At 37.0% G+C, this 26,200-nt stretch overlaps 1 protein-coding gene across 2 annotated transcripts in view; it reads right to left on the bottom strand.

Moving 5' to 3' along the window:
• LOC145672129 (small ubiquitin-related modifier-like) overlaps positions 1-25,081 on the bottom strand; it is a 29,480-nt gene extending 4,399 nt beyond the window's left edge. Inside the window, exons 1-4 of one of the 2 annotated variants that reach the window (XM_081741429.1) lie at positions 24,993-25,081; positions 24,560-24,628; positions 12,798-12,875; positions 1,378-1,449 (exon numbers count right to left, since the gene is read on the bottom strand). In XM_081741429.1, coding sequence (XP_081597555.1) covers positions 1,378-1,449; positions 12,798-12,875; positions 24,560-24,628; positions 24,993-25,010 — 237 coding nt within the window. In that variant the 5' untranslated portion in view covers positions 25,011-25,081. Of the gene's footprint in view, positions 1-1,377; positions 1,450-12,797; positions 12,876-24,559; positions 24,629-24,746; positions 24,830-24,992 lie in introns of those variants that run through there. The other variant, XM_081741430.1, reaches the window with a different exon arrangement.
• Positions 25,082-26,200: the final 1,119 nt, after the last annotated feature.

Raw genomic sequence — 26,200 nt, 5'->3', positions numbered from 1 at the left:
TACATTCCTTATATGTAACATATTTTGAAATGCTTAAGTGTTTAAACAAGCTAGATAGTGCCGCATCACTAACCTTAACACATCTACGTTTCTTAATTCTAGTACCGATCTCCTTGTAAATCCTATATACGTACCCTTGCATTTGCATCTCGCCTCTACTTCAGAATACACGAAATATTTCTGTAACTTCGAAATGATGTTTGAATACTCATAGGAGATTTATAGCTAAGTTTATTTTATCATTTAACAGTATATTTTACTTACAGGATAAATACTAGGCTACCAAGCAATACATCTCAATGAGCTTGTGTGTGGTATTAGGTACTCAATTTGAAAGCTTGTTTTCTCACTTCCGAAGATATCCATCGAATAACGATTATTTTTACGTAATATCAGAAGTGGATATCAACATTTACTGAAACGTGTACAATATTTCACACTCAAGGGAAATTTATTCTTTGCAGCTTGAAATCCTGAGGAGTAAAGTCTGATGACACAGTTTATTGAAACTTGTGTTTTAATATATTTTTATCAGATAGCCTTGTGCAGTGATTAGCTGCGAAAACCTGTAAGGCTGACTCTCACATTCTTCAGGGTTAACCTATATAATAATTAAATTTACAGACCTAAAAAAATCCTAATCCCTTGCATCTACAAATAAATCAAAAAGGCCTAAGAAAATAAATCCAAACGATAAGCTTTATAAAAATAGAATTTAGAAATTTATTACACATATACCAGTTACTTGCAACGAACTTTCTATATGTGTAAGTCTTTCTTTCAATGTAATGTTAAGTCTAAAACACGGTAATTTTTCTATCCATCTTCCACCCTCTTTTTTCAATCCGGAAATAAAATTTTTAGCTGCACATCTGTTTTGTACACTAAGGCGAGCGAAATTAAGAATCAATGCATGCATTTTAACACAATTTATATAGAAATTACAAATATTGTTTATAATAATTAAGGAAGATTGAAGACCAAAAAAACTGCTGAGATTAGTTATCGATCCATACAAATTACTAAATTTTAACCTTGTGCTGTAGGCACAATTTCTCCCGAATGCAAGAGAATAAAAACATGAAGTTTGCTAAACATCACAGAAAAGTAAAATCCCAAATCACACGACACAAGTAACAATACTTGCTTTTATATTAAGAATGGTAGCAAGCATGGAGACCTTCCGTAACTAAGATAATCATGTTATTTAGACGTGTTCAAATCTCATAACTTTCAATAATTCATAAATTCGAGATAGTTGGAAGAAATAAACAAGGAAATCATGTTCCAAGTCCTACACAGACAACCTCGTACTAATCTGTTAAGTAATGTTGAACGGTGCAGCTATACAATTTAAACAAGCATCGTTTTCTTTACCTGTTTTGGAGTTTCATCATCATTTATTCTTCTACCGTCGAAGAGAAACCTCAGCGATGTGACTGGCACGCCCTAGACAAAAGAAAGGAAATAATCAACATTTTATCACAGCGAAGCTTAAAATTAGAGTATACGCAGCATTAATATAAAGAGATTCGGTATACAGGCCTCCCAGCAAGACATTGAAAAAATAAGACAATTTGGTTTCTACAATAAAATATTACGCTCTGAAGCACAGAAAACAACATAAATGTATTGTACGAAAAGGCCACCCTTCAACCGCCAACCTTCCAAGACTTTTCCAGTATTCATTGCAGATTTTCCGGAGTACCAACAATTTTGACTACATTGCACAAACACAAATTAGTAATGCAACTGGAAGTATTATTCCTTTAAGGATACCACCTCTCCATACATTCTGAATTACCCTTTCACGTTACTTTTTCTTTTGTTTTTATGATTTTTGTGCAAACAAAATTTGGCATTGAAAACAGTAAAAACACTAAAAAAATGTAGCTTCAATATTGTTAGAATTTAGAACATATTCACACTACCTCAGAAGAAAAAGAAATAACTTATCTATAGGATTATCATAGCATTTAACACCTTTTACATGCCGTGATTTATACATAATTTTGAATACACGCAAAAATATTAATTTCTCTACCTTCCTACTATCCTAGTTCTTTTATTTACAGATGAACTTTAATACTTTGTATCTTTCTAATGAAAAAAGAAGACTGATAACCTATTTCTCTGTAATGAAATATTTGAACGTAATTAAACATTCAATTATTTGATCACCGTATTTCGTTCTGAAATAAATATAACAGCATTTCATTCATCATACCTCTGCAAATTATATATACACTTCCAACAACTGTTATACAACATAAATTTCAGGATATTTCCGGTTCATAAATAATTTCCAGGTTTTCACAAGTTATCTGCTTCCCATAACTTTTCCAGGGAGTTTCCACGACACACTTATTTCAGGTTTTCCAGGACGCGTGTGGGAACCCTGCATATTATGTACAGCAATATTGGCAGGCGCTGGAATATTGGTGAATACCAACACTCCTCCATGCCTAGCCAATACTGCTCTCTCTCTCTCTGCTAAAAGTAAATGCTAACACAGCTTGCGTTAAGAAACTAGAGCATGGCAGGGTTCCTCAGCTAAGCTTCATTGGGGAAGACTAAGCACATAGGACAGAAAAAAGAATAGACATAGAATTATTGAAAAAAAAAAAAATGTGAGGACTGGACGCGTGTGGGAACCCTGCATATTATGTACAGCAATATTGGCAGACGCTGGAATATTGGTGAATACCAACACTCCTCCATGCCTAGCCAATACTGCTACTCTCTCTCTCTCTCTCTCTGCTGAAATTAAATGCTAACACAGCCTGCGTTAAGAAACTAGAGCATGGCAGGGTTCCTCAGCTAAGCTTCATTGGGGAAGACTAAGCACATAGGACACAGAAATAAGAATGGACATGGAAGTATTGGAAAAAAAAATAGTGAGGACTAGTGACTACTCCCTCAGCAGCAAAAAAGCTATTATGTAGCAATTTAGCCCTTGGCCTGTATTTTTAATACTTCAATCACTGAAAAATGTAAGAAATATAGGACAAGATTAAAATATAGGACAAATATACACAAATTTTCAAAATATAGGAAAAAATAGCAAAATAGGACGGCTGGGAGCCCTGGATATAACAATTTCAGATTCCCGTCACTCCAAACGAAATTCCAACTAAGGTAAAGTCAACCTGTTTTCACTTTTTCCTATTGTATCAGGTTGTCTAAAAAGTACAGAGCCTTTGGGGGTCAAAATTGAGTACACTTTATTGTTGCTGGAAAAACATCAATTTTATTCGATGACCTGCCATTCTTCCGGCAACACCATATTCCCATTCGTACAGGAACTTCTCTGTGGTTTCTGATCAAAAAACTTACATGGCTTTCATAGGCCGGTTTGGCACGTAATAACTAAAGCCCGTAATTAATGGCAAAATGCCATAAATACCATTATCGCAATTTTCAGGAAAAGTGCAATTTCACAATTTAGAAGCAATTTCTTGCCACTGTCACAGGTTCTCTTCCACTACTCTTTATTTACTTATGAAGGACAGCATACCACAGATATGAGTCGCTCTTATCTGGCCAAGCGATCTCGGTGTCTGATAATAACTAGCCTAATACCGTTGGAATGTGACAAGTGGAGGGGCGGGTATGCTAGTGCGTATTCAGTTCTTGGAATTTTGAAGCAGTGTTCGGTTCTTGGAATGACAAACTAAGATGCTTAACAGGGTGGAAAAAAATCTTTTTTGTTGATTTTTTGATTTAAATCTATTTCTTTTATTTAAATCAAATCTTTCTCTTCGTATAATGCAAGTCGCGAACTGAAGGAAAAGCATTAGGAATTAGTATTAAATGCTAATTATGCCATTTAAGTGAAAGTATTGGGGTTGAATTTTGAATTATCCTCAATCGTTAACCTATATCAATCCCAAACAATGTTTCTTAACCCTTTTAAATTATGGTTCTTTTTAAACGTGAATTATAGAATTTCAGTCAAGCAGCTACAGCATCATCCCTATTTATCCTAGGATCATGGTGCACAAATCACTCTCTAGAATAGAACAGCTTTTGAAACTGTAACATTCACATTTCTCTATCATGCCCCTGAAGCGCGAAATTGAGAGTAATCGGCATTTTTAAAACTTTTTTTTTTTTAAATTTTGATCCCCTCTGGATTCCCCTGTGTTAACGCACAGATCTCAAAATTAACTGGGAAATACTAAGGGGTGTACTAAATGTGTGTACAAAATTTCAAGCTTCTATCTTGAGTAGTAAGGATGAGGAAATTATTTAACAATGAGCTAAGAATATTCGCACGATGACCCGGATGTAATATAAAATTCCTCAGACATCCCTATTTATCCTAGGATCACGATTTGTACATTATTCTCTTCAGAATAAAACAAATTTTCAAACGGGTCCCTTCAAATGTCTCCATCATGTATCTGGGGCGAGTAAATCACGAAAAAAGGAAATTTCTGTTAAAACTTTTTTCTTTTAAATACCTCTGCGGACCCCTCACCGTTTTAAGGCGGAGATCTGAAACAAATCTGAAAAATACTGAGGGGTGCACTGAGCAAAGGTGCAAAATTTCGATCTTGTAGGTGCAAAAGTAAGCCCGCGAAAAATAATATTCCCCAAATACCCCAGATTCCCGTATAAAACAATCTCAGATAACAGTTTCCTCAGACATCCCTATTTATCCTAGGAGCATAGTACGTACATCATTTTCTTCAGAATAGAACAGCCTTTGAAACGGTACCATTCATATATCTACATCTGAGGCGGGAAAATCACGAAAAAAGCTATGTTTTTGTTAAAAACATTTTTGCCCCCCCTGGACCCCGCTGTTTCCACACAGAGATCTGAAATTTATTAAAGACTGCACTGAACGAGTGTGCAAAATTTCAGTCTTCTGAATGCAAAATATAACCCGCCAAATAATAATATGAATAATAAAAAATATCATCCTTTTTAAATTTATGACGTCATCACATCATGCCTCAACGCAGAAAGGCGTGAAAGCATATGTAACGTGTCCTAGAATGCCTCCAGTCTTGAAGAAAACTAAGTAAAAACCCTTATTGGTATTTTTTTTAATCGAATAATGAAGATTCTTTCCTATTACCTAAAAATATATAATTTAAATATAATAATTTAATCATATAATTTAAAAGGTTAAGCATTAAGGAAAAAGTACAGCAACGTTTATCAAAATGACACTTTTTTTTTTTTTTTTTTTTTTTTACAATAGTTACTTATACTTGGCAGTGGCTCTTTTTAAAAACTCAGAACTAGTTTGCAGCATGAAATACATAAATTTGGCCTAAAGTTAAAAAAAAGAGAGAGGGGATATGACCCCTCTAAATACACCCTACCATCTAGGAATAAACAAACAGACACGCACAAAAAAGAATTTTAAACTTAAATGTCGATAGTGATTTCCCCGTTGGAATAGTTAACGACCTTAAAACCCAAACCCAATGTTACGAAAAAAGAAAGCAGGATTGCTCCGTTACATGTTCAAAACGGGATTTTCCCTAATCCTCTGCATGACATTTGTTTTCATACTATACTGGACATTTGAGTCTCATTGTATTATGATTATTAATTTCCATAATCGAAATAATAAAACAAACGGGATTTTACTAATTTTCATTTTAAATTATATCGGAATTCGATTTAAATCAATCCACCCTGATGCTTACGTTCAAGAAGTAGTGGGCAGTTATTGTGAGTTCGAGCGTACTGTGTTTTCAACAGATGATTCTGTACTGTTTTGTAAGTTATGTGAAACTGTGGTTTCCGCTTAAAAGCGTTATTTTGTAACACCATACAAACAAGGACACGCAAATCAGCTGGTGAAAAGGTTCAGAATCTTCTTGGAACAGTCATGAATCCCGCTTCGCGTACTACCAGTTTTGCGAATGATCTATGTGAAGCTCCAATTAACGAGGACATTCCTATATGGTTTCCTTTAGAAACTTTCTCGAGAAATACACAAAAAAATTTCCAAGTGAATCATCTTGGAGAAAGACTTACGTTGATAGCGCATACAGTAGAACTATTGATAATATCCGTAAGTGTTGCTGACAAAAATATACGGATTTCAATTGATGAAACTTGCAATATTCTAGGACGTTCCACTGCCAACGTTGTAATTAGAACTTTGGGATGGGAAGAAGGCACAAACATTTTTGATTGTATCAGAAGTTCTCGAAAAAGTAAATGGCACGGCATTTGCGCAGGTTTTTACAAAATCGCTGAGCATTCTATGGCCAGAATGTGTAAAATACGATAAGGTGGTCCTTTTTGTCACAGACGGAGCTGCATACATCAAAAGCACAGCAAAAGTCCTTACGGTTCTATTCCCATATATGCTGCATGTCACCTGTCTGGCTCTTGCAGAGGAAGTTTCTCATTTTCCTGATGTTGACCTTCTTGTGTCAAATGTGAAAATGGTATTTCTGAAAACTCCCTCGCGAACAAATGCGTTTCGCTTATTAGCCCCTGAACTTCCGCTTCCACTACAGCTTGTTAAGACTATGGGGTACATGGATTACAGTTGTTCTCTATTATGCTAACAATTTTGAACCCATAAAAGAACCATTGATACTTTTGATGAGGATGATGCGTCTTCAATTAAGGTTGCTCAAAGTTTGCTTAAGAAGTCCTTGAAAAAGGACTTAGTCTTCATTGCAACACATTTTGCAAAGTTACCAGATGCTATTGCCAAGCTTGAAAAAAATAAGAACAGACTCTCGCTAGTTCACTGAAAATCTTCAATGATACTCTCAACGGTCTGAATGTTGTACCTGCTGACAAGGGCGATTACATTCGGCGTAAGTGTGATCGCGTTGTAAGTGCTAATCCAGATTTGGGAAAATTGAAGGAGATCGCTAGTGTTATGGAAGACTATGCTGATACAACTGTTGGCAGTGACATGGATCCTTCCCAAATTACATATTTTAAGTATGGTCCAGTGACATCTGTAGATGTGGAAAGATCATTTTCACATCTAAAGCGAATTCTTTCTGATTTCCTTTGAAAATCTTAAAGATGATTATTTCAGAACAAAAATATGAAAAACCTTTCGTAAGTGAAAAGCTGCTAGTGTAGGGTAAAATGACTTCACTTTAGTATTTCCTGGGTTTTGAATGTTTGTGCTAATGTAACGGCGTGTGAATAAAATGTGATAGTGTTTTTAAGTTATTGTTTCATTGTTACTACTGAAAAATGGTGAATGAATTGTTAGATGTAGTTCCTTCGCGGGTTGCGCAAGTTTCCAGAATTGTAAGTGGTAGTACAAAGTGCAAAACGAAACATTCTATTCGATTAATAAACGAATTATAGCCTATTATAGCTTTTACATATTTTAGTATCTATATTTTCCCCAAAGTTCGTCATTGCTTATTTTATTTTGCCATCTTGCCTGCCATTTTTGGGTGTTTATTTTGCAATTTTGCCAGATATTTTCAGGCTTTTATTTCGCCAGTAATTCTGGGCTTCAGTAATAACGTTTAGGAAGTTTTGCACACCGAAACAAATGAGTATGACAGTGCCATTTCTGGGCTACACGGTGGATGGATTAAAACCTTCCAAGCCAAGATCTCAATTTCTGACGGGCCGTTAAAAACGCATGAGGTCTGGTGTTACCGTGGTATACGACTTTGTTGACCAGTCCCACCTATTTCTTTTCAATTACCAGGTTCACTCGACAGTACAAGTCCGAGTCCATACGTAGATATGACCGGCGGTTGCAACTCGTGATGGATGATGCCTTTTCAATCCCCTTTCCAGAGAGAGAGAGAGAGAGAGAGAGAGAGAGAGAGAGAGAGAGAGAGAGAGAGAGAGAGAGAGAGAGAGAGAGAGAGAGAGAGAGAGAGAGAGAGAGAGAGAGAGAGAGAGAGAGAGAGAGAGAGAGAGGAGAGAGAGAGAGAGAGAGAGAGAGAGAGAGAGAGAGAGAGAGAGAGAGAGAGAGAGAGAGAGAGAGAGAGAGAGAGAGAGAGAGAGAGAAGAGAGAGAGGAGAGAGAGAAGAGAGAGAGAGAGAGAGAGAGAGAGAGAGAGAGAGAGAGAGAGGAGAGAGAGAGAGAGAGAGAGAGAGAGAGAGAGAGAGAGAATATACGTGGAACTCAAACGTCGAGCTTCATTTTGTATTCAGCTGTCCCCAGACTATTTAATATCGTTCAGTGATGGATGTTTAGGTCATTGGCGATAACATGACCACTTACATGTCGGTCTTGAATTTTGCCAAAACATCATCCACTCTTGCTCTGATTTGTCGCCCACTGTGAAAAGCATCTTTAACCATTAAATCAGGGCGAAAGAGAATGAACCAACTTTTGGTGGTGCTTCTGACAAGGTATCTTGCCCATAAGCAGCATATGTTGAAGGGCTGTGTAGAAATTGCATCTTTACCGAAATAAAAGTTTAAAACCTGCCAGTTTTGCCGAAAACCGCTTATTTTCATAGCCAAATACCTTAAGTCTTATAAGAATCTCATTTTGTTGTTGTTTTTTAACATCTAATCTGGAAAAAAACAATAGCATTACTTCATACTTTTGCGAAAGCTGAAAGGTTTGCGATCAAATTATACAACAGATGTAATAAAACTTTTACAACAGCCTGGACAACAAATGAATTCCATGTTACAACAGATGGATACTAAGTTGGAACGAGGGACAAAACATTGATTCCAAATTTTACACCCGATTGAAACAAGTGACACGACAAATAGGACATCAGTTCGATTTCAGATCGGAACAGATGAATACCAAATTGGAAGTAACTGACAATAGGATTGAACAGATTGTTCATAGCTTTACATTGGTGAAAAGTACTGTTGACGTAGTCGAAACCCAAGTCACGAACATGCCGATCAAATTCGAAGACTGCAGGAAAAAATCCATACTATTAAAGAGAAGATCAATGCGATCAAACTGTAATCCTGATCCTGCCCTCAATGTTATGCATGATGAATATAGAGACCTGAGTTAAGCCATTGCGAAAAGGATAATTTATCCGAAATCTTTGCGAAAAAGACAACAATTCATCCGAAATTATTCTGACAGGGAGGACACCATCTCAAATACCGAGAATGAAGAAAGGTCACCTCACAGGAATTACACGCACGTAAAACGGCGTCTAAAGCTGAAATTCAGTGAAATAAGGTCACTAACTAAATTCAGAGGCAGATAGGAAGACATCCCACCAAGTACATTTTTAGAAATATTTGAGGAAGAATGCGAGTTAATTGGCATAGGTAAGGCCAATTTCCTTTAAGATATTACCGCATATTTGGTTACCACCCTGTTCTGTATGGTATAAAGCAATTAGAGGTAGTTTGCGTAACCATTCCGATTTTAAAAATGCATTGTTAGCTAATTTTGAGAATGACTATGTTAGCAGACAGGGATGCTCAGATCAGGAATCGAAGTTTTGATCCAAAAGTCGATAAAAGCCTTACCGATTTTGTAATTGCAGCGTATAATGACTTGAAACAAATCAATCCTTAATAGCAGAGTCACGTATTATTGAATCAGTAAGAATATTACTACCATTTAAACTTCAGCAAGTAATGATCTCGTCACAATGTATAAATTTCAATCATTTAATAACAATTTATCAAAATTATGAAAGTCAGATTAGATTGCAAAGTAATAGTAATAGAAATCAAGCTAACTATATTCCTGTTCGAAATATCCATCTTAGAGAGGACTGTAATCATAGTACAAGAGGTAATATTAGATTTACTCGTAACTACAATACGACAGAACCTAACTTCAGAAGAAATAGAAATAATAGTACCGTTTCTAGAAATAATGTAAATAATCGAACTAATTTCGTAATAATCACCTAGGTGGCAGAAATTTTCGAAATAGAAACCAAAGAATTAGTGAAGTAAACAACACGCAGGACTGTACTCAAGATTGTGCCATACAATGTAACCTAATCTAATCTATGTCACTTAACCTAAATGTGGTTGACGTGAACTGAATTAAAGCCATGTTAGCAGTTGAAGCATAATGAAAAAAAAAAAAAAAAAAAAGTCAGTGATTGTGATTTCGATTAAGAGATGGAAACATTGGTGAACATTGCGAATAGTTAATGTGCTGCCACCTATTAAGTTTCGTGGTAGAAATTGACCTATCGAACCATGTAGTAAGCAAAGGTAATGCACCAAGTTAACATGTAATTACACGAAGTCAACATGTAAAATCTTGTGGTAGTGAAATTGTTTCGAAATAGTGTCGTGAATATGAGAAGTTAAACGAAGTGTATTAGTGGTTTGTATAAGGAAACGGGAGCATTGTGAGTGAGTGATTAATATTCACAAAATCTAAATTTAAATCTCTTTTTTTATTCTTTCATATTTTTGCTCAACTTTAAGGTGAGTATTGGTCACCCACTTGGGAATGGCCCCGACTCCTATTAGATCTATAGTGTATGTAATTAATAATATTAGATTTGGTAAAATATTTGGAATTATATTGAACATAATAACCTCTAAATTGAATCTAAATTAATGGACTTTGAATGAATTGGTTAAAGAAAGTTAAATTACTTCGAACGACATTAAACCGTGATTGCGGAGCAATTTCACCAGGAATCGGTTTTCTCATTGTTATATTTATATGTTATTCTTTGAAGTTATTTGTTATAATAAATTGTATGTCTCAGTTGAAACTGATTCCTTCTATTTTAAACTGTTTAAATAACCTTTCTCCAAGTCTGTTTTCCGTGACCACTCGGAAAATGCAGTGTACTTGTCGATTTTTTTGACATGATTGCTGCACAGTTTATTCACAAGAATACAAAAACAGTGATTTAAACTTAAATGACAATGTGTCAAATCCTTTAAATGATAGCAATGAATAATATATATTTGAAGTGTTACTTTTATGTTAACTATGCCTGAATAAATGAAACATGTTATATTGTACCCTAACTTACATCAACTTTATTGTTAATATGCATAAATGGCATCGAATTAAAGAATCTACCTAGGACCAAAAATAACCAACCAACGTACCACATTTTGAATATCTCCTTATCGTCGGTAATTTTATACTTAAAATTGATTATGGAATAAATATAAAAACAAGAATTTTAGGAGTGATCCAAAAAAACTCATCAAAAGATTGCGACCTTGTTCAATAATTAGTTTTTGGATCAGGGGTCACAAAATTTGTGAAGGCCCCTAAATCCAGTTTTTCGTACTTTTTACGGAATAACTAGTGCAAGCAGCAGTAAGGTTAAATCCCATAAAATGCAAAGCGAGATCTGTCATACAATCCCTGAACATCAAAGGACAGAATTCAGCTGACCCATTGGGAATCATAACCCGTTTACTGATAGACAATAATAAAAGGAAGGTCAGGTAATGATGTCGAGTGTTTCGGAAAAGGTGTTTGAAAAGGGAGGGGAAAAAAAATACAATGATGAGCATAGCAAAAAGCCTAGTCTTCAGACGGACGACTTGGATCACGTTAACAAGGAAGTGCGAAACTTTTGCTAGAGTTTCGAAAAGAGTTGGCGAAAACAGTGCATTGAAATGAGAAAAACTAGGCTGTCACGAAATATATGCGAGATAGGTGCACATGATACTCCCTTGACCCGCTGGAGGGATGGGGATTACCTATTTTCTCAGATAACGACGGGGAATGAAACCTGGATCTGGTACGCCATTGGGAAGTCGAAGCAGCAGTCAACGCAATGGCGGCACATTGGTTCTCCTAAAGCAAACAGATTCAAGTTAACACCATTAAATCACAAAACCATGGCAACCGTGTTTAAGGTTATGATCCTTGTGTAATTCTTGGAACCAGAACAAACAATTACAGAAGATATGTATAACCAAACAATCTGCGACGTTCCATCCAAAATCTGCGAACAGGAATGATAACACTCGAATTCATCTGCTTCATGACAACGCCCGTCCATACAGCTGTTCGTACTGTCGAAGCAACTCAAAGAATTCGATGGGACCTATTCAATCCACTCACAGCCCCGACTTTGATCCTCAGCGACCTTTGCCTTTACCTGAAAGTGTCTTGCATCGAAGAGTTTCAACGACAGTGAAGTGCTGAAGGCGTCAGTTCTGGACTGGATGTACTCCCAGCCAAAAGATTATTATGCAGAGGACGTACCACGCTACCAGAAATGTCTGGAGATTCGTGGTGACTTACAGCCGAGGTATCTACATACATATCAATCACAGTAAGACTATCATTTTCTTGTTTTTTTTAAAAAATATAGTCCTTTATTCGTGACATGCGCCTTGTAATTATAGTATTTGCAGAATACTCTTGAGGTCTCACAGGTTCCATCTAGTAAACAGACCGAATAACTATAAAGGTCTCAGACTCGACCGAAATCACTATATATTTTTATTCTACCGGATGGACACACAATTTCATACACCGCGACCTTTGTGTAACAACAATTTTCTTTACATGCACTTAGAGGTATAAAAAGCCTCGAAATTTTTAGCAGAACTTTTGCTTTTGGATGTTTTGATGTGAACTGCATCCATACTTAACTTCCGAAAAAAAAAAAGACTAACTGCAGCATATCCCCGTTTGGAGAAAACATGCATCACCGAAAACTATACGAAATACCCATTACACATAGCTATTATAAGAGAACTGTACGTGATGGGTATATCTTATCTATCAACTGGGCTATGACCAACTCAATTTTCTTGGATTAACCACCTAGATTCTTACTAGAAGAAAGAAAAATTCATTAAACAGAAGAGACTAGAAGAACATTTAGTATCTAGCACAAATTTCGAAATCAAAGTATATTGAATTTGTAATCAGTGAACACTTACTACACGCTCGCTGTAGGATTTCTTGAGTTTACCCATCTGAGTTGTCATTTTGACTCTGAAGTGAATTTCATTTGAGTCCTGTAAGAAATAAAATAACATATTACAAAGTTATCAAACAATCGCATTATAAATAGTTTTGTATGTTCAACCCGTGTAAGAGACTGTGTAAGTTGATGCTAGTATGTAATGAAATATTCACTACCTTTGAAGTGTTTCGTTTGAGTGACCTTTACAAAAACTTCGATCACTAACCCTAAATGCTGGGGCCATTAAGCCAGCAAAAGTAAGAAATTCGAAGTAGGTGCGTTATACTGTAAAGCTCTTTTAGCACACGTCAATGTTGAGAATTCAGTAACAAAATATCAGAGAAATCCAGGGTAAAATAGTGGGGGAAAAAAGCTATGAATAACTAGGGTGACTGAATTTAAGACTAATAAATAAAACAAAAATCGTGCTTGCTTCTTAAAATATATAACTTCTATATCAACCTTTATTTTCACGCAATTTAAGACTAGTCAGTAGTACCTGCGCCCAAGCCGTCGGCCTGCTGCACATACACCATGGGTTAAAACCGTGCTTAATCAAGAGTTACTTGCTTACATTTCTTTTTTCTTTCTTTTGTTTATAAACAGATCACCAACCAACATGCGGTTAGGCAAATAGTCATACTCAACTCTAAATATGGTTATTTCGACATTTGATCACACCGTGTAGGCTGAGAGCCTAATGAAAATGAATGAAATGGCGGACTCAAGAAAGTGAGAGGAAACTGAAGAATTCCGAAAAGCCAAAAGCCAACTATATTGTTATTCACTTATAGAAACCACATCGTGACTTACCTCGTTCCTCCGTGTGATTACTTTAACGTTTCTTTCCAATCTGGGAATATCAACACTTTATTAAAGAGGATTCACATACTTTTAAATTTTTTTCGTCTTTTCACCGAAAACCTGTACAGTATTCCGTTGTCTGAACTTCAGTTTATTACCTTTAATCAGTATCCCCGTACTTCGCCGTCAAGTCGCTATTTGCGTCGGAAAAATATTAAAATCAATATTTACGTGAAATTCCATAACATGCCTTTAGGGACAACCATATCAGATCAATAAATTAAAGACATTGTAAAATTCCACATATATATTAACTTTTTTTTTTCACAAAAACAATGAACTTACTGTAAATACGGAACAATCATCAAGGGCAATCAAACTGAAATTAAGGCTATGGAATACTCTGTCAAATTGTTCGGTAAAGAAAAAGAAAACTAGTTGTCAAGGAAAGCATTCAGTAACGTTTCGGAAGCAGGTTTCCAGAAAAGCGAAAAAATGCTCAACTAAAGTAAACGCGGAGGCACCAAGGTAAATCACTGTTGCACACATACGATGTTTGCCGAGAAATCAACTTGGCGCGACCTAGGATCAAACCAGGGACCCCATATACCAGAAGTGAACGATTTTACTCTGAGTAATCACCGTGGGTTCTAATTAACAGCAAAACACGCTCATTTAATATCGTTACCCATTTTCAAATTACTGCTAAAATATAGCAAGTTGCAATTAAATGTCACATTATTGTAGAAATAATATTAATGCTCAAATTTTAAATACGCTTACAACTTATTCTATATTGAAATAGTCATAATAGTTTTTAACTGGCAAATTGCCTGCGCGCTAGATAAATTAGCGTAAAGCAGCGCAGGTACTGATATAACGTAACTGCTTGGATTTCCTTTTATAACTAGGATACTCTACAGAAGTTAGAACAAAAGAACTCTCGTAGGTATACACTTGGTATGTTTTCCAACTTATGGTATGTTTTCAAATTGGGACAGTTTTATCTGCCACAACCACTACGTCCTTGTGTCTGCTAATGGTAACCACAAGACATACTAAATACTCCCATGCAGGGTTGGCTAGTTTAAACAACAAAAAAACAACCGAAAAATGCTTGAAATTGTGTGAATGTCATGGTGCCGTTTCCACATATCTAACCATCTGCATTAGTTTTATATCCATTTCACTTTTTATTCAAACTGTTCAATTCTCGGTCGAGCCACAGCCCTTCATTCAAATGTAAACCAAGTAGCGGTTCGGATGTCACCTTTAGTGAAAGTCGTCTTAACCCCCGTATTACATAAGGATGTTAAGCTTAAACATACGAAACGAAACCAAACTATATATTTCTGCTTCTCTGAATGCATGTTATTTCATAAGAAGCCAAGGTAGCAATAACTGGATTTTCCCAATGGTTAAGGGGGGGAAGGGGATTTATATATAATCCTGTACAGTTTTAGAAACTTCTTAAAAACCTTGGGGGAGGTATGGAAAATTGACCTATTAACCTTCTCCTCCCACTACATGGTAGTAAAACAAACATTTTCTCCGAAATCCGGTGTTGCCAAGAAATTCAAGCTAGCTGATAATTTTCGACCAGAGGGGTGAGCACGTATTCCTCTCTGTCACTTGAGAAAGGTTTTGGCGAAAAAGAAAAAAAAAAGTAGCGTGGAAACTCCGAATGGTTTGTGTTGTTTTGTTATTTGACACTTTGAGTGGAAAAATCTTCCTTCTTCCTTTGGAGAGGAACAAAATTCAAACTGGACGGCAACTCTCGGCAAAAATAGGGGGTGAGCAAAAGCTGATCTCAGTCATATGAATATGGAATGGAATGTCTCAAATGTTTTGGCGAAGAAAAAAGTAGTCTGGAAACTCCGAGTGCTTGATGTTGCTGTTATTTGACACTTTCAACCTGCTTTCAACAGAATATTTCTTTTCCCATTGAGACGGAATGATCTATATATGCAGGCAAATTGGTCAGTGTTTGTTTATTTCCCCCTTCTCCATATAGAAAGAAAGAACCCAATGTGTAAGCCATTAATCACAGTGTAATGGGGACCAAAGCTATGGCAACGTCGTTGAACATAAGTTAAGTTACAATGTCACTAGTAAGAGGATATGATTGTTCGGACAGTTCCGATTACCACCCACTAAGGCTTTTAAGATCTTGCCAGTTCTCTATAATGGCTTCACTTGTGTAACTTAATCTGTTTGTCCTGAAGCAACTCTTAATAATTATATTATGTAAAGATCAGAATAACGTATTTTTATCAGGCAGACTCATCGCATTTGTGGCCAATTTCTCTCGGACCTAAGCCGAGAAACTGCTTGGATTCCGCTTTAAGCTTATAATGATCGGTTCCAACATAACCCCGTTCTTGCATAACACCAGGGTGAAACAAGCTTACTTCTGTCCATATGCAATATAAATACTTATCAGCAAATTAATTACCCCCCCCCCAAAAAAAAAAAAGTTCAAATAAAAAGAATTTAGTTATTCGGGAAAAAATAGACGGTTTTTGTCAACACTGCTACCACGCATTCAGGTAGGAAAAAAAAAAACTTAGGAGCGCAGCTGATGGCTGTAAATGGCAATATGGAGAAATGCTAGGTATACGATGAAATTAAGGCAAGGTCTTACCAAGTACGATGTCCTTAGAGACATATTTCAAAACCACAAGTTTCATTAAATGTACACTCATATCATTATACCTTTAGAAACAGAATACCCAACGAGATTTGTTGGTTTAATTCATCAACAGATTTCTCTTACCAGTAAAGCTATAAAAAGGTCAACCGGTCTTTCGCACTAAAGTGTAAAGCTAATGAGGTACGAAGTCAAATGTGTATGATCAGCATAGTATAAAAGTTACTTCAGTTACAGAACCATGATTTCCATGTCGGTCCTCCCTTGATGTGCTTAGATTAAAGATCTTGAAAGCCACGAATGAAAAGTTAATCAAATTCAAGAACCCTAAATGTGGAATAAACTGGACTCGGATGTAAAAAAAAAAAAAAAAAAAAAAAAAAAAAAAAAAAAAAAGCGTTCCAATGTTCATGACGATGAAGCGTAACTAAACTTATATTCAGATAGACCATCTGGTGGAACGCGTTAACGAGCAGGCACGAAGCAATTGCCGGTTCACAATAATTGAATTCGCCAGTTTCCATAAGTGTGCGAAAACACAGTGCATCGAATTGTGACTGATAAGCTGGGTTACTGACACGCGAGCAAAATGCAAAGAATGATAGCTGCACGTGATTTTCTGGCCTGCTGGGGGAGGTGGATAAATCGGGATGACTTCTTTTCTCGCACAGTGACAGTGATATCCAGATATCACACGCCACTGGGGAGTCGAAGCAGCATTCCGGTTCTACTAACGCGAAGAAATTCAAACGAACCCCATCAGTTCATATAATCACGCCAACCGTGTGATCCTGTTAAAGTTTCGGCATTGAGACGAAGAATTATAAGCAGATTTGCATTGTCGAACACTGAATACTCAGCGACGTGCCATCCAAAATCGGCGCTGTTACGCTCTGGAATTATTCTGATCCATAACAACGCTCGCCCACATCAGCATTTACTGTTGAAACGATTCACAGAATTCAATGGAAACAATTCAGTCATCTTTTTTACAGCTCCGACCTTACCCTCAGCGATTCCGTAATCTTCACCTGAAAAACGTGGCTTGCATCGAAGCGTTTCAACGAAAAGGGCCCAAAGACGTCGATTAAGAACTGGTAGCACTCTCAGGCCGTTTTTTTTTCTATCTTTCGTTATTCACGTGCCTCGTACTTCCGCTTTAAATGAAACCTGTTCTTTAAGCACATCAACATTTTAAAACGTACTTAAATTATAGTAACTGACAAAATCTAAGGAACACCTAGAATACAAGCAATAATGACGCGATTTCCACTAAGAACAAATGTCAGAAAACAGATTAAAGTCAACTGTCAAGATTTAAATTCATCATTTACAAGGAGTTGAGTCGACAGTTTAACGTCCCGTCCAGCAGCGAGGCTATATGAGACGTGGACCTACTGATTAACGTGGACTCCGAACCACTTGAGCTCCCGCCGGGAATCAAACACGGGTCTCCCGCGCCAAAGGCGCTTCCGCTAACCGCTTAGCCACGAAGGACCTCTCCATTTAACAAAGGAATTCCATCCAATGTAATTCTTAAATGATCAAATTCCAAAATTATTACATTGTCCGTTGAAAGGACTTTACAAAAAGAAATAAAATGTGGAAAATGGAGTTAACTATCCTTAAAAAACTACGATACCTGTAATGTTAGTCTACAACTTGAAACAACTTAAGCGAAAAATAGTTTTGAAGCCTAATTAACTTACTTTCTGATTTACTGTAGCAAGTGAAGTTTACTGTTAATATTTACGCTTCGAATGCACGATTAGTATTGCATGAACAGTATGCCTTCAGAAAAAGATACGCTGGTCGACATAAGATTTGGACATGCGAAACCAAGTCACCAGAATGAAACAAACCACCAGACTATCAAAAATGATAAAAACTCCCTAATACCTAGTATCATTTGTAATTTATCAGTTACTGCATTTTTAAAAGAAAATGACATTCATCACACCAGTTTCCCCAAACCTTGCGATATGGACCTCCACTACCACCTAATTCCCCGCGACTCCTCATGAAAACAAGGTATTAAAGATGACATCCTTCAGCCATAACAACACCCGGGGAATCAGGGAGGATGAGACCTCCTGACGTCACAAGTAAATGTGACTGATCAATATCGTTATTGTGTTTTATTGCGAATTACATCCAAAGGTTATTTGCAGAGTCCAAAGTTTAAAAACACAAATGTGACAATAGGGCAAGATTGACTGCACTGAAGGAAGTCCGTTTTCAGTACCTATGCTTTATCAGACGGAACTACTGCTTACAGAACCGGAATATTACTGGAACTTGTATTCGAGGCAAAATCACAATTGCAAGTGCGACTGAATTCGAGATCCCGAGTATCAAGCGAGAGCGTTTGCCAGCATAGAAACAAAAACTACGCAACGAACTCGGAGTATTCAATGTTTTAGAAATTATATCAGAATTATTATACAAATTCGAGTGATTCTTACTTCAGCTCTGTGATTCACGTGGATGTACTAAATGAGTCCGAGTGAAAGACTCACATTCAATTCCTGGTGTGGGCCCATACTTTTCAAATTTCACTTTGAGATGTAGCTCTACGTCTGTATAGCCTCGATACTAAAAATGGACTTTAAACTACAATAACTACAGATTCTTATCTATTGCGTCATTCTAGCACTCCGTAGAGCTCAATATCTTTCAATTTAAAACAGATCTAAGTTACAGGCGTTATTATCATCCTAAATTTAAATACGTACTTTATGCTCTTTAATTACTACAGAGATACCATCCTAAACACACTACTGTATCAAGTTTTTCTAATTTCTTTCCCCTTCATCTTTTAATAGATATAAGACTCGGTCAAGTAGTAGCTATATACGTTAATACGTCATTTTACCCATTTTAACAGACGACCAAGTGCAATCAGCAGTCGTTTGGGTAGACACAATATAACCCCTTCGCAAAGTTTTTACACGGATCCGCAACGTCCGTCAACATCAGCAGATAATTAGACAACAGAAATGTGTTATGCAACATTTTTGTGATTAAAAAAAAAAAAAAAAAAAAAAACAATTTAATATAATTGTACATATCTCCTTTGTAGTTGCGAGAATTATCATGAGATATTAATCAAATAATCTATAATTTGCTGAGTTAGTCAAACTCAATTCCGAGTCCAATTATGCTAAATGAAATGCAATACGTACATCCATGTCCAAAATGATTGTCGCATATCTATAACTGTCTTCTTGTAAAAATATAATTTAATCATAATTTTGCAGGGTACTTTTAATACTATGTCTATAATCGGGAAATGTGAATTTGTGGTAAATTTCATAGGAAAAGAATTATAAATACCAAAATTAGAATGAGTAAAACAAAATGTTGCTCAATGAACAAGAAAATCATTTTCATTTTATTGTTTTTATTTGCCGCTCTTTTGACATGAAATTTGCCACGTATATGTCTTTGCCGATAATACACATACTAACACAGGAAATACCGGGAAATTTGGTTATCGAATTATATTCCTACAACAACATATTTATAGACATGCGACAATAATTATGGACATGAGTGTACATATGCAAATTACAAAACTAATGAAGAAAAAAAAAAAAAAAAACTACTTGCATAGATGACACACACTTCTGATAAAACTGTTAGGTTGCTGACACCATGCAAACTTCGAAGTACCGGTGGGACTTTGTTCAGAACGCAGAGGTGAAATGGTAATAGTTAAGAACAGCTACTCCTCATCTCCCGTGCACGAGGATACACCTTATTGTTGCACTACCTAAACACCCTAAGTACAAGGGCAAAAACTCAGTCTATTACCTGCTTTTTAACATCCTAGATAGTCAATGAATAATTCCTGAAAGTATGGCGTTTCTCGTCCTCCCCTAAATGGGAAGTACGGCTCCTTAACTATAACCGGTGAAATTAAAGAAAAAAGTCAATTTTATGACTCGATGTGTCATTCATTGGCTTATGAAAGGTTCACAATTTTACCTTCAAAGGTCAATCGCCACCAGCGTTGGAGAGAGGTTCGATTCGATTCCCGGCGGGAGTGCATGTGGTTCGGACCTCATCCTAAGCTGTAGGCCCAAAGTAGCTTGCTCAATCTCTGCGCTCAAAGGGATGCTAATATCAAATCCAAACCAAGTTCTCATCACTAGTTTTCCGCAGCAAAAAACCTGCAACATGAGCATGTAAGTTTATTGTGAAACGACGAAGTCTTTTGCTCCAAAATAACTGTGCCGAGGACGACGCTGAAGATACGTGCCGCTTAGACGTTCTGATTTACTGCGCTGTTAGGCGTAGTTTCACAATGAACTCTCATACTCATGTTGCAGGCTATTTGCTGCGGACGGTACAAAGCACACTTTTCACTGCATACCTATACTTATCCCAAACATCAATCACATCCATAGGGCCGCAAGAAGATATTCCGCCCCTACTCCCTTACCGGATTTGTTTATTAATTTTAATGTTCTTTCCAGAGTAAGGCTGAATGAGATGCGGACTCACGTTAACACGGGATCACATAAGGCCTCACCGGGTAAAAAAGCCTTCCAACCCTTAGAAACTGAGAGAACTTATTTTTAAAATGGAGCAAACAAAATTACAGCATGCTGGTATTATTATAGTTTACTTTCAACAGCAATTTTGTCTGACGTAAACCAACAAGACAATGATAACCAAAGTCATGAGGAGTTTATTCCGAGACAATTGCCAGTTCAACAGCTTGAGGTGTGAAAAGGTGAAGAAAAAGTTTATTCCGGAATCCGGAAGTGAATGCGCGAGTCTGGGTCTGAAGAAGTATTTCAAACACAAAGGAAGAACTACATATGTACTACTTTACCATTCTTCGGTCTTCTTAATGTACGTTACTTGTTCCCGCTGTTTTTAACTATTTTAGGAAACTTCCAACAATTGTATAGATGCTTAAGATATAACCAAGTTATGTAGCGTCCGCGTTACAATTGATAGGAACTTACCGCCCCGGTTAGCACCAAAACCGTATGAAACATGGACCTACGTGGGATCCGGACCGCATTATCTCCCACTAGGAATCTAGCCCGGATGTCAAACACCAAAAATTACGAGGAAAATCTGTCCGCATTACAAGTTCCAATCTGTTAACCACCTTGTTCCCAAGTATGGCGAATACGTAACTACATACCGTACTTTTATATATGTATTTGACATGCTTATTCAAAAATAAGAAGTCAGGGTCCATCGACGTCGTTCACTAATCCATCCACAGTATGGTGAGGAATGAGCTACGATGAGCGTGACCTCGCATGATCGCCTGTACACCAGCCAACCATACCAGATTCAAGCCCCATTCGAGGTTCGGAGATACGTCAGTTAAGTCTCGTCGATGAATCATGAACGCTAAACCTTCTGAAGGAAGAGAGTCTGCCTCTACATTACACGCACGTCGAATCAATATAACAAAAAGCAAGACTGGATTAGCAGCATTGTACAAATTGGGTGGTTGTTTAGGATGGCATTTATAGTGTTTTCAAAACTAGAAACAAATTTACGTTAGAAGCACGTGGTACGCTGTTACCAATTCGTGCGTATCCCGGTTTGTGCATGGTGGGAAGCAGGGAGGATGTGTGGGTTTTAACCACCTCCACGCACAAAAGGAAGGAAAGACTAAAATAACTACTTTCCTTCTGAAAACATGAGTTTACTGGCGGCAACATTGGGCCTGTTGCCAAGGAAACCCTCTACCGACTGTTGCTAAAATGACGTTTATGACTCGACCCTAGCTGAGTATCGCAATAACTATGTGACAAATTCCCTTCTTCAAACCAAATTTGCACGTACCTTTGAGCTGTCAATTAGTTCCTAGCTTTGAAAGCACTTTAATATCTCCCTCAGATCCATCGACGCCTACGTAGCTATATTGTGACATAGTAAGCATAGGTAAACCAAATTGTTTGTGCATATGCGCACCATCGCTGACGCGAGCCCTACTTACGGACGCATTCCCTCGGGTCCTCTAGCACAAGTTGATTCGGGCTTTTATGCAAAGCATTTTTTGCCGTACGTTCACACTATTCATACTCATCACAGTTACAAATAGGAACCGTAATCACTACCAAGTGATCTAACAGGTGATTTGGGAGAAACCAAATAATACCCGCTGTTTCCTTAGAAAAAACATGCATGTTCAAGCTAGCACAATCTCTCGCGCGTCACAGCAGCGAATGTCCACAGAGATTAGGCGCGTTGCTGAACGCGAGTACGCACAAAATAAAGATTCGATTTACAACTTCTTAAATACGACTGTGTTCCAATGGTTTAAAATAGCGCCATACTTCGTAACTGCGTAAGGACACAAACCGAAGCGTAAAATGTAAAATCAACATTTTACTAGCATCGTTTCGGAATTTTCACATGAAAGTAAACATGAACACATTCCCAATTCCAACAATAGGCCAATACTAATTCAGCTAGATTTAAATAACCTCAACAAGACACTTCAACAATTGATAAAATTCAGATGAATGTTCGGAGTTACCAAAAATCAGTGAACAGACTGTTCTACCAAACTAACATATTTCCCACATCTTCACGTCAGGCCAGAGCTTTGCCCCCCCTTTAGCAGAGGATGCACTAAATGTGGAGCTCCATTACTACGTCCAGATAGATTTCAGGAGGGCTCGGTTAATACAGTGCCGCCATATGGCAAAGCAGTGCATAAAATACGAATGAACTTGTGTTAGGGGGGCACTAACAAGCATGAATGCTATCTGACGGAGAACAGCAGGGGGGGCCTGAGCGGCAGCGACGAGACGTGCCCGTAGGAAGCAGGCGCGTCAGCGACGGAAAGAGGTTAAGTGCCATATCGGCGGACCAATTTTAGAAAATTTAACGGGACAATTGGAGAATTTAAGTTTGTGAGGAGGAATGAGGCAAGAAGAAAATTGTTATTGATGACGTAACTGGCACTGGAAGTGGAGGCGGAAGGACTATTTCCCGGAGAGATACATTTCCTTTGATATAATTAGTAGCGCCAGAGGCATGGCGATAAGGAAGAAGGAAGAGCATCTCGAGGGCTATTCACCGTATCATTTATTTAAGGAAAGAAAACTGTCGTACACGAAGTGACTTCTAACAGAACGGGAATGTATATCTGGACAGTGTACAGAAGCTCTATTGTATATTAACAGATAAAGCGTTGCAAATATGAAACCATGACAAGTACTACTGAAATTGTCACTACAACAACCGACATGTCACTATCCTCGCAAACGCATATACCCACCGTCGCTGACGCGCCCGCTCCCTTCGGACGCACCCCCTCGCCACGCTCCAACCCCCTGTTCGGACTCGGTGAAGTAGCATTCGTGCTTTACGTGGCCACCCAGCACAGGTAGTTTGTTTCTGTACTGTAGACTTTATGCCCCTAACGTAAAGTAACCCAACAAAATATAACCGAATGCAGTGAATCTTGTGCTTTTTTTGTTTCAGCTTTCAAAGTGGTCCGGCGATACGGCACTAATGGCACGGAAAGTATAGGTAAAAACTAGGAGTGGAATAATGTACAATACTTTCACAGTTTCTCAAAATTAACTTCAATATGCTGTGCATTGGCAGTAATTATTTATATCGCACAATTAAATTCTTTCACGAAAAATGTTTCACGTTGTATTTTACCTATAAATCTATTTGGTAAAAGCCTTTGATCGAATGAACCCAAAATCAGAATCTTATGAGCATTTGCAACATTTACAATACTTTTCCCGCCTGTATGTCAACACCTTTATTATAGTGTGTTAAGGCAATCGAATGTCACGGTGCAAATTCCACTACTGTATAACGTTACAAACACATTACACCCTCAAACAATGACACCATAGAATCACATGTTTTAATATATATTGGAGACTAAAGCATGCAGAAATGTAAGGGTTTAACAGCACTATCACAACTGTAAAACCTATTGCTGTCACAATGCAACACCTCATTTAGTATTTCATGCTTCGGCGTCAAACCCAATTCCAAGGCGACAAATCCAATCCCAATCATAATATAACTTCCTACGTTTAAAAACTAGTGTTAAAATTTGAACAATCAAATCTCTCTACCGCACACCTTAGCTGAGAGAAAACAAAAAAAAAAAGCCAGAGGTTCACGTGCACTAGTGTTCAAGAACAATCAACACATGGTTTTTGCATTGCCATTCCATAATTTTAATTAACTAGCTCCAGTTCTCCCACTCCTGAAGCTACACAACAGATTTCTTTTAAAAAAACAATATACAGAATGAAATCAATACTTACATTTCCAACCACTTTAAGTTTGATGTATTCCGATCCGCCGTCACCTGGGCCGGCGTCTGGTTTTTGTTCCTGGAAAAACACAATTAGAAAGTTAACAACATTATCCAGTACAAAATAACTTACAACAACTTAAACAGACAACATTTCTCTGATTTTTGAGAATGACAGCATAACATAGAACTTTTACCTGATTCTCCGACATCGTGCTTCTACGCGCCACACAAGTCTCTAGCGTCCGGGAAATACACAATATGGCGGTTACAAATAATACCCTGATTCTAAAATTACCCACAAGATGGAACTCTAGTATCAAAAAATACGCTAAACAAACGATTTTCCACGTGCGCAAAATTGAGAAAAGATGCAATTATATATTTTGTGTGGATAATTGATGCAACATTAACAGAATTATAGCAAATTCAAGTATACTTACCGCTGAATTTCTGCTCATTGTGACTCTGCTCGCCGCCTCAAACAAAATGATCACACCGCTCAAGATTTTGGCAACATTGAAAGGTACCCTATTGGCGGAAATCTTAACAACGCTTTGTAAGCCTGTTTTTCATTGGTCAAGTCTGTGCACAGCGGTAACGAGGTGTCATCAAATCAACGTTCGAGTTTTGCCAGCTTTGGATGATAGCTGCTCTTGGAACGATTTGTCACTTCCTGGACAGTTCTCAATTTGTTGCACCAAGCAATCCTCCAGGTTGGGTTATTTCTAGTGATTGGAAAAAAGTATGATTTTCATTTTATATATCTGATTATGATTTTGCAAAACATATGAGAAATGCTCTATTCACAGTAGACAGACCATATTGAATAATTATCAGTAAGCTATATGCACTGAAATATTGAGGGCCTTAGCAGAGTCGTTCTGAAGAGTGATTAGTACCATACTAAAGCATTCGACTAACATTTTTCCTTTAGTAGTCAGTCTTTTAGTATGACGCTAATCATTCGTCAAAACGACTCTGCATAAGGCGGTGAAAATTTGTAAAATGTTGTTTTAAGAACGTATTAGAAACGTGTTAATTTTAATGAATCAGGGCAGTGGCGTCGGAAGTATTTTTCAGCTGGGGGGGGCAAACTGCTTGAAAATAGACACGGGAATGTAACATAGGTAAGATAATTCGAATATATGCTTGTAATGTAAAAATAATTTGATTTGATTGGTTTATAATAATAATAATAATAATAATAATAATAATAATAATAATAATAATAATAATATATAATGAAGCTGTAAACAGCTTCGTAAGAGTGAAATTTCCATCTATTAAAGGCATCTTAGTTTACATCTTTAGATTAATTAATTTCCTTTTCAGTTTTGTGCTGGAATTTGGCCTTGTGCAGAAATTTTCAACCACTGAAATCACAATTAAAAGCATATAAAATTGAAAATTTTGTACTGCTTACAATGACTGTTTGTAAGTAAAAATTTGACCATTTTATATGCTTGTACATATTTTTAACTGTATTGGACTGGTCACACGGACACTATTAAAGAATCTTAAAGCTACTTAAATCACTTGGAAATGAGGAAATTAAAATTATATTTTTAAATATCCAGTTCTGGTGTTGCAGTACACTGTTATATTAGAAATTGCTATTTAGAACTACAAACTTTGTAGCGCTTTGTAG

The sequence above is a fragment of the Thermobia domestica genome, chromosome 15, assembly GCF_964235325.1.
Source record: "Thermobia domestica chromosome 15, izTheDome1.hap1.1, whole genome shotgun sequence".
Lineage (NCBI taxonomy): Eukaryota > Metazoa > Arthropoda > Insecta > Zygentoma > Lepismatidae > Thermobia > Thermobia domestica.
Note: the sequence above shows the minus strand (reverse complement) of the source record. Positions and strands in the feature narration are given on the sequence as shown.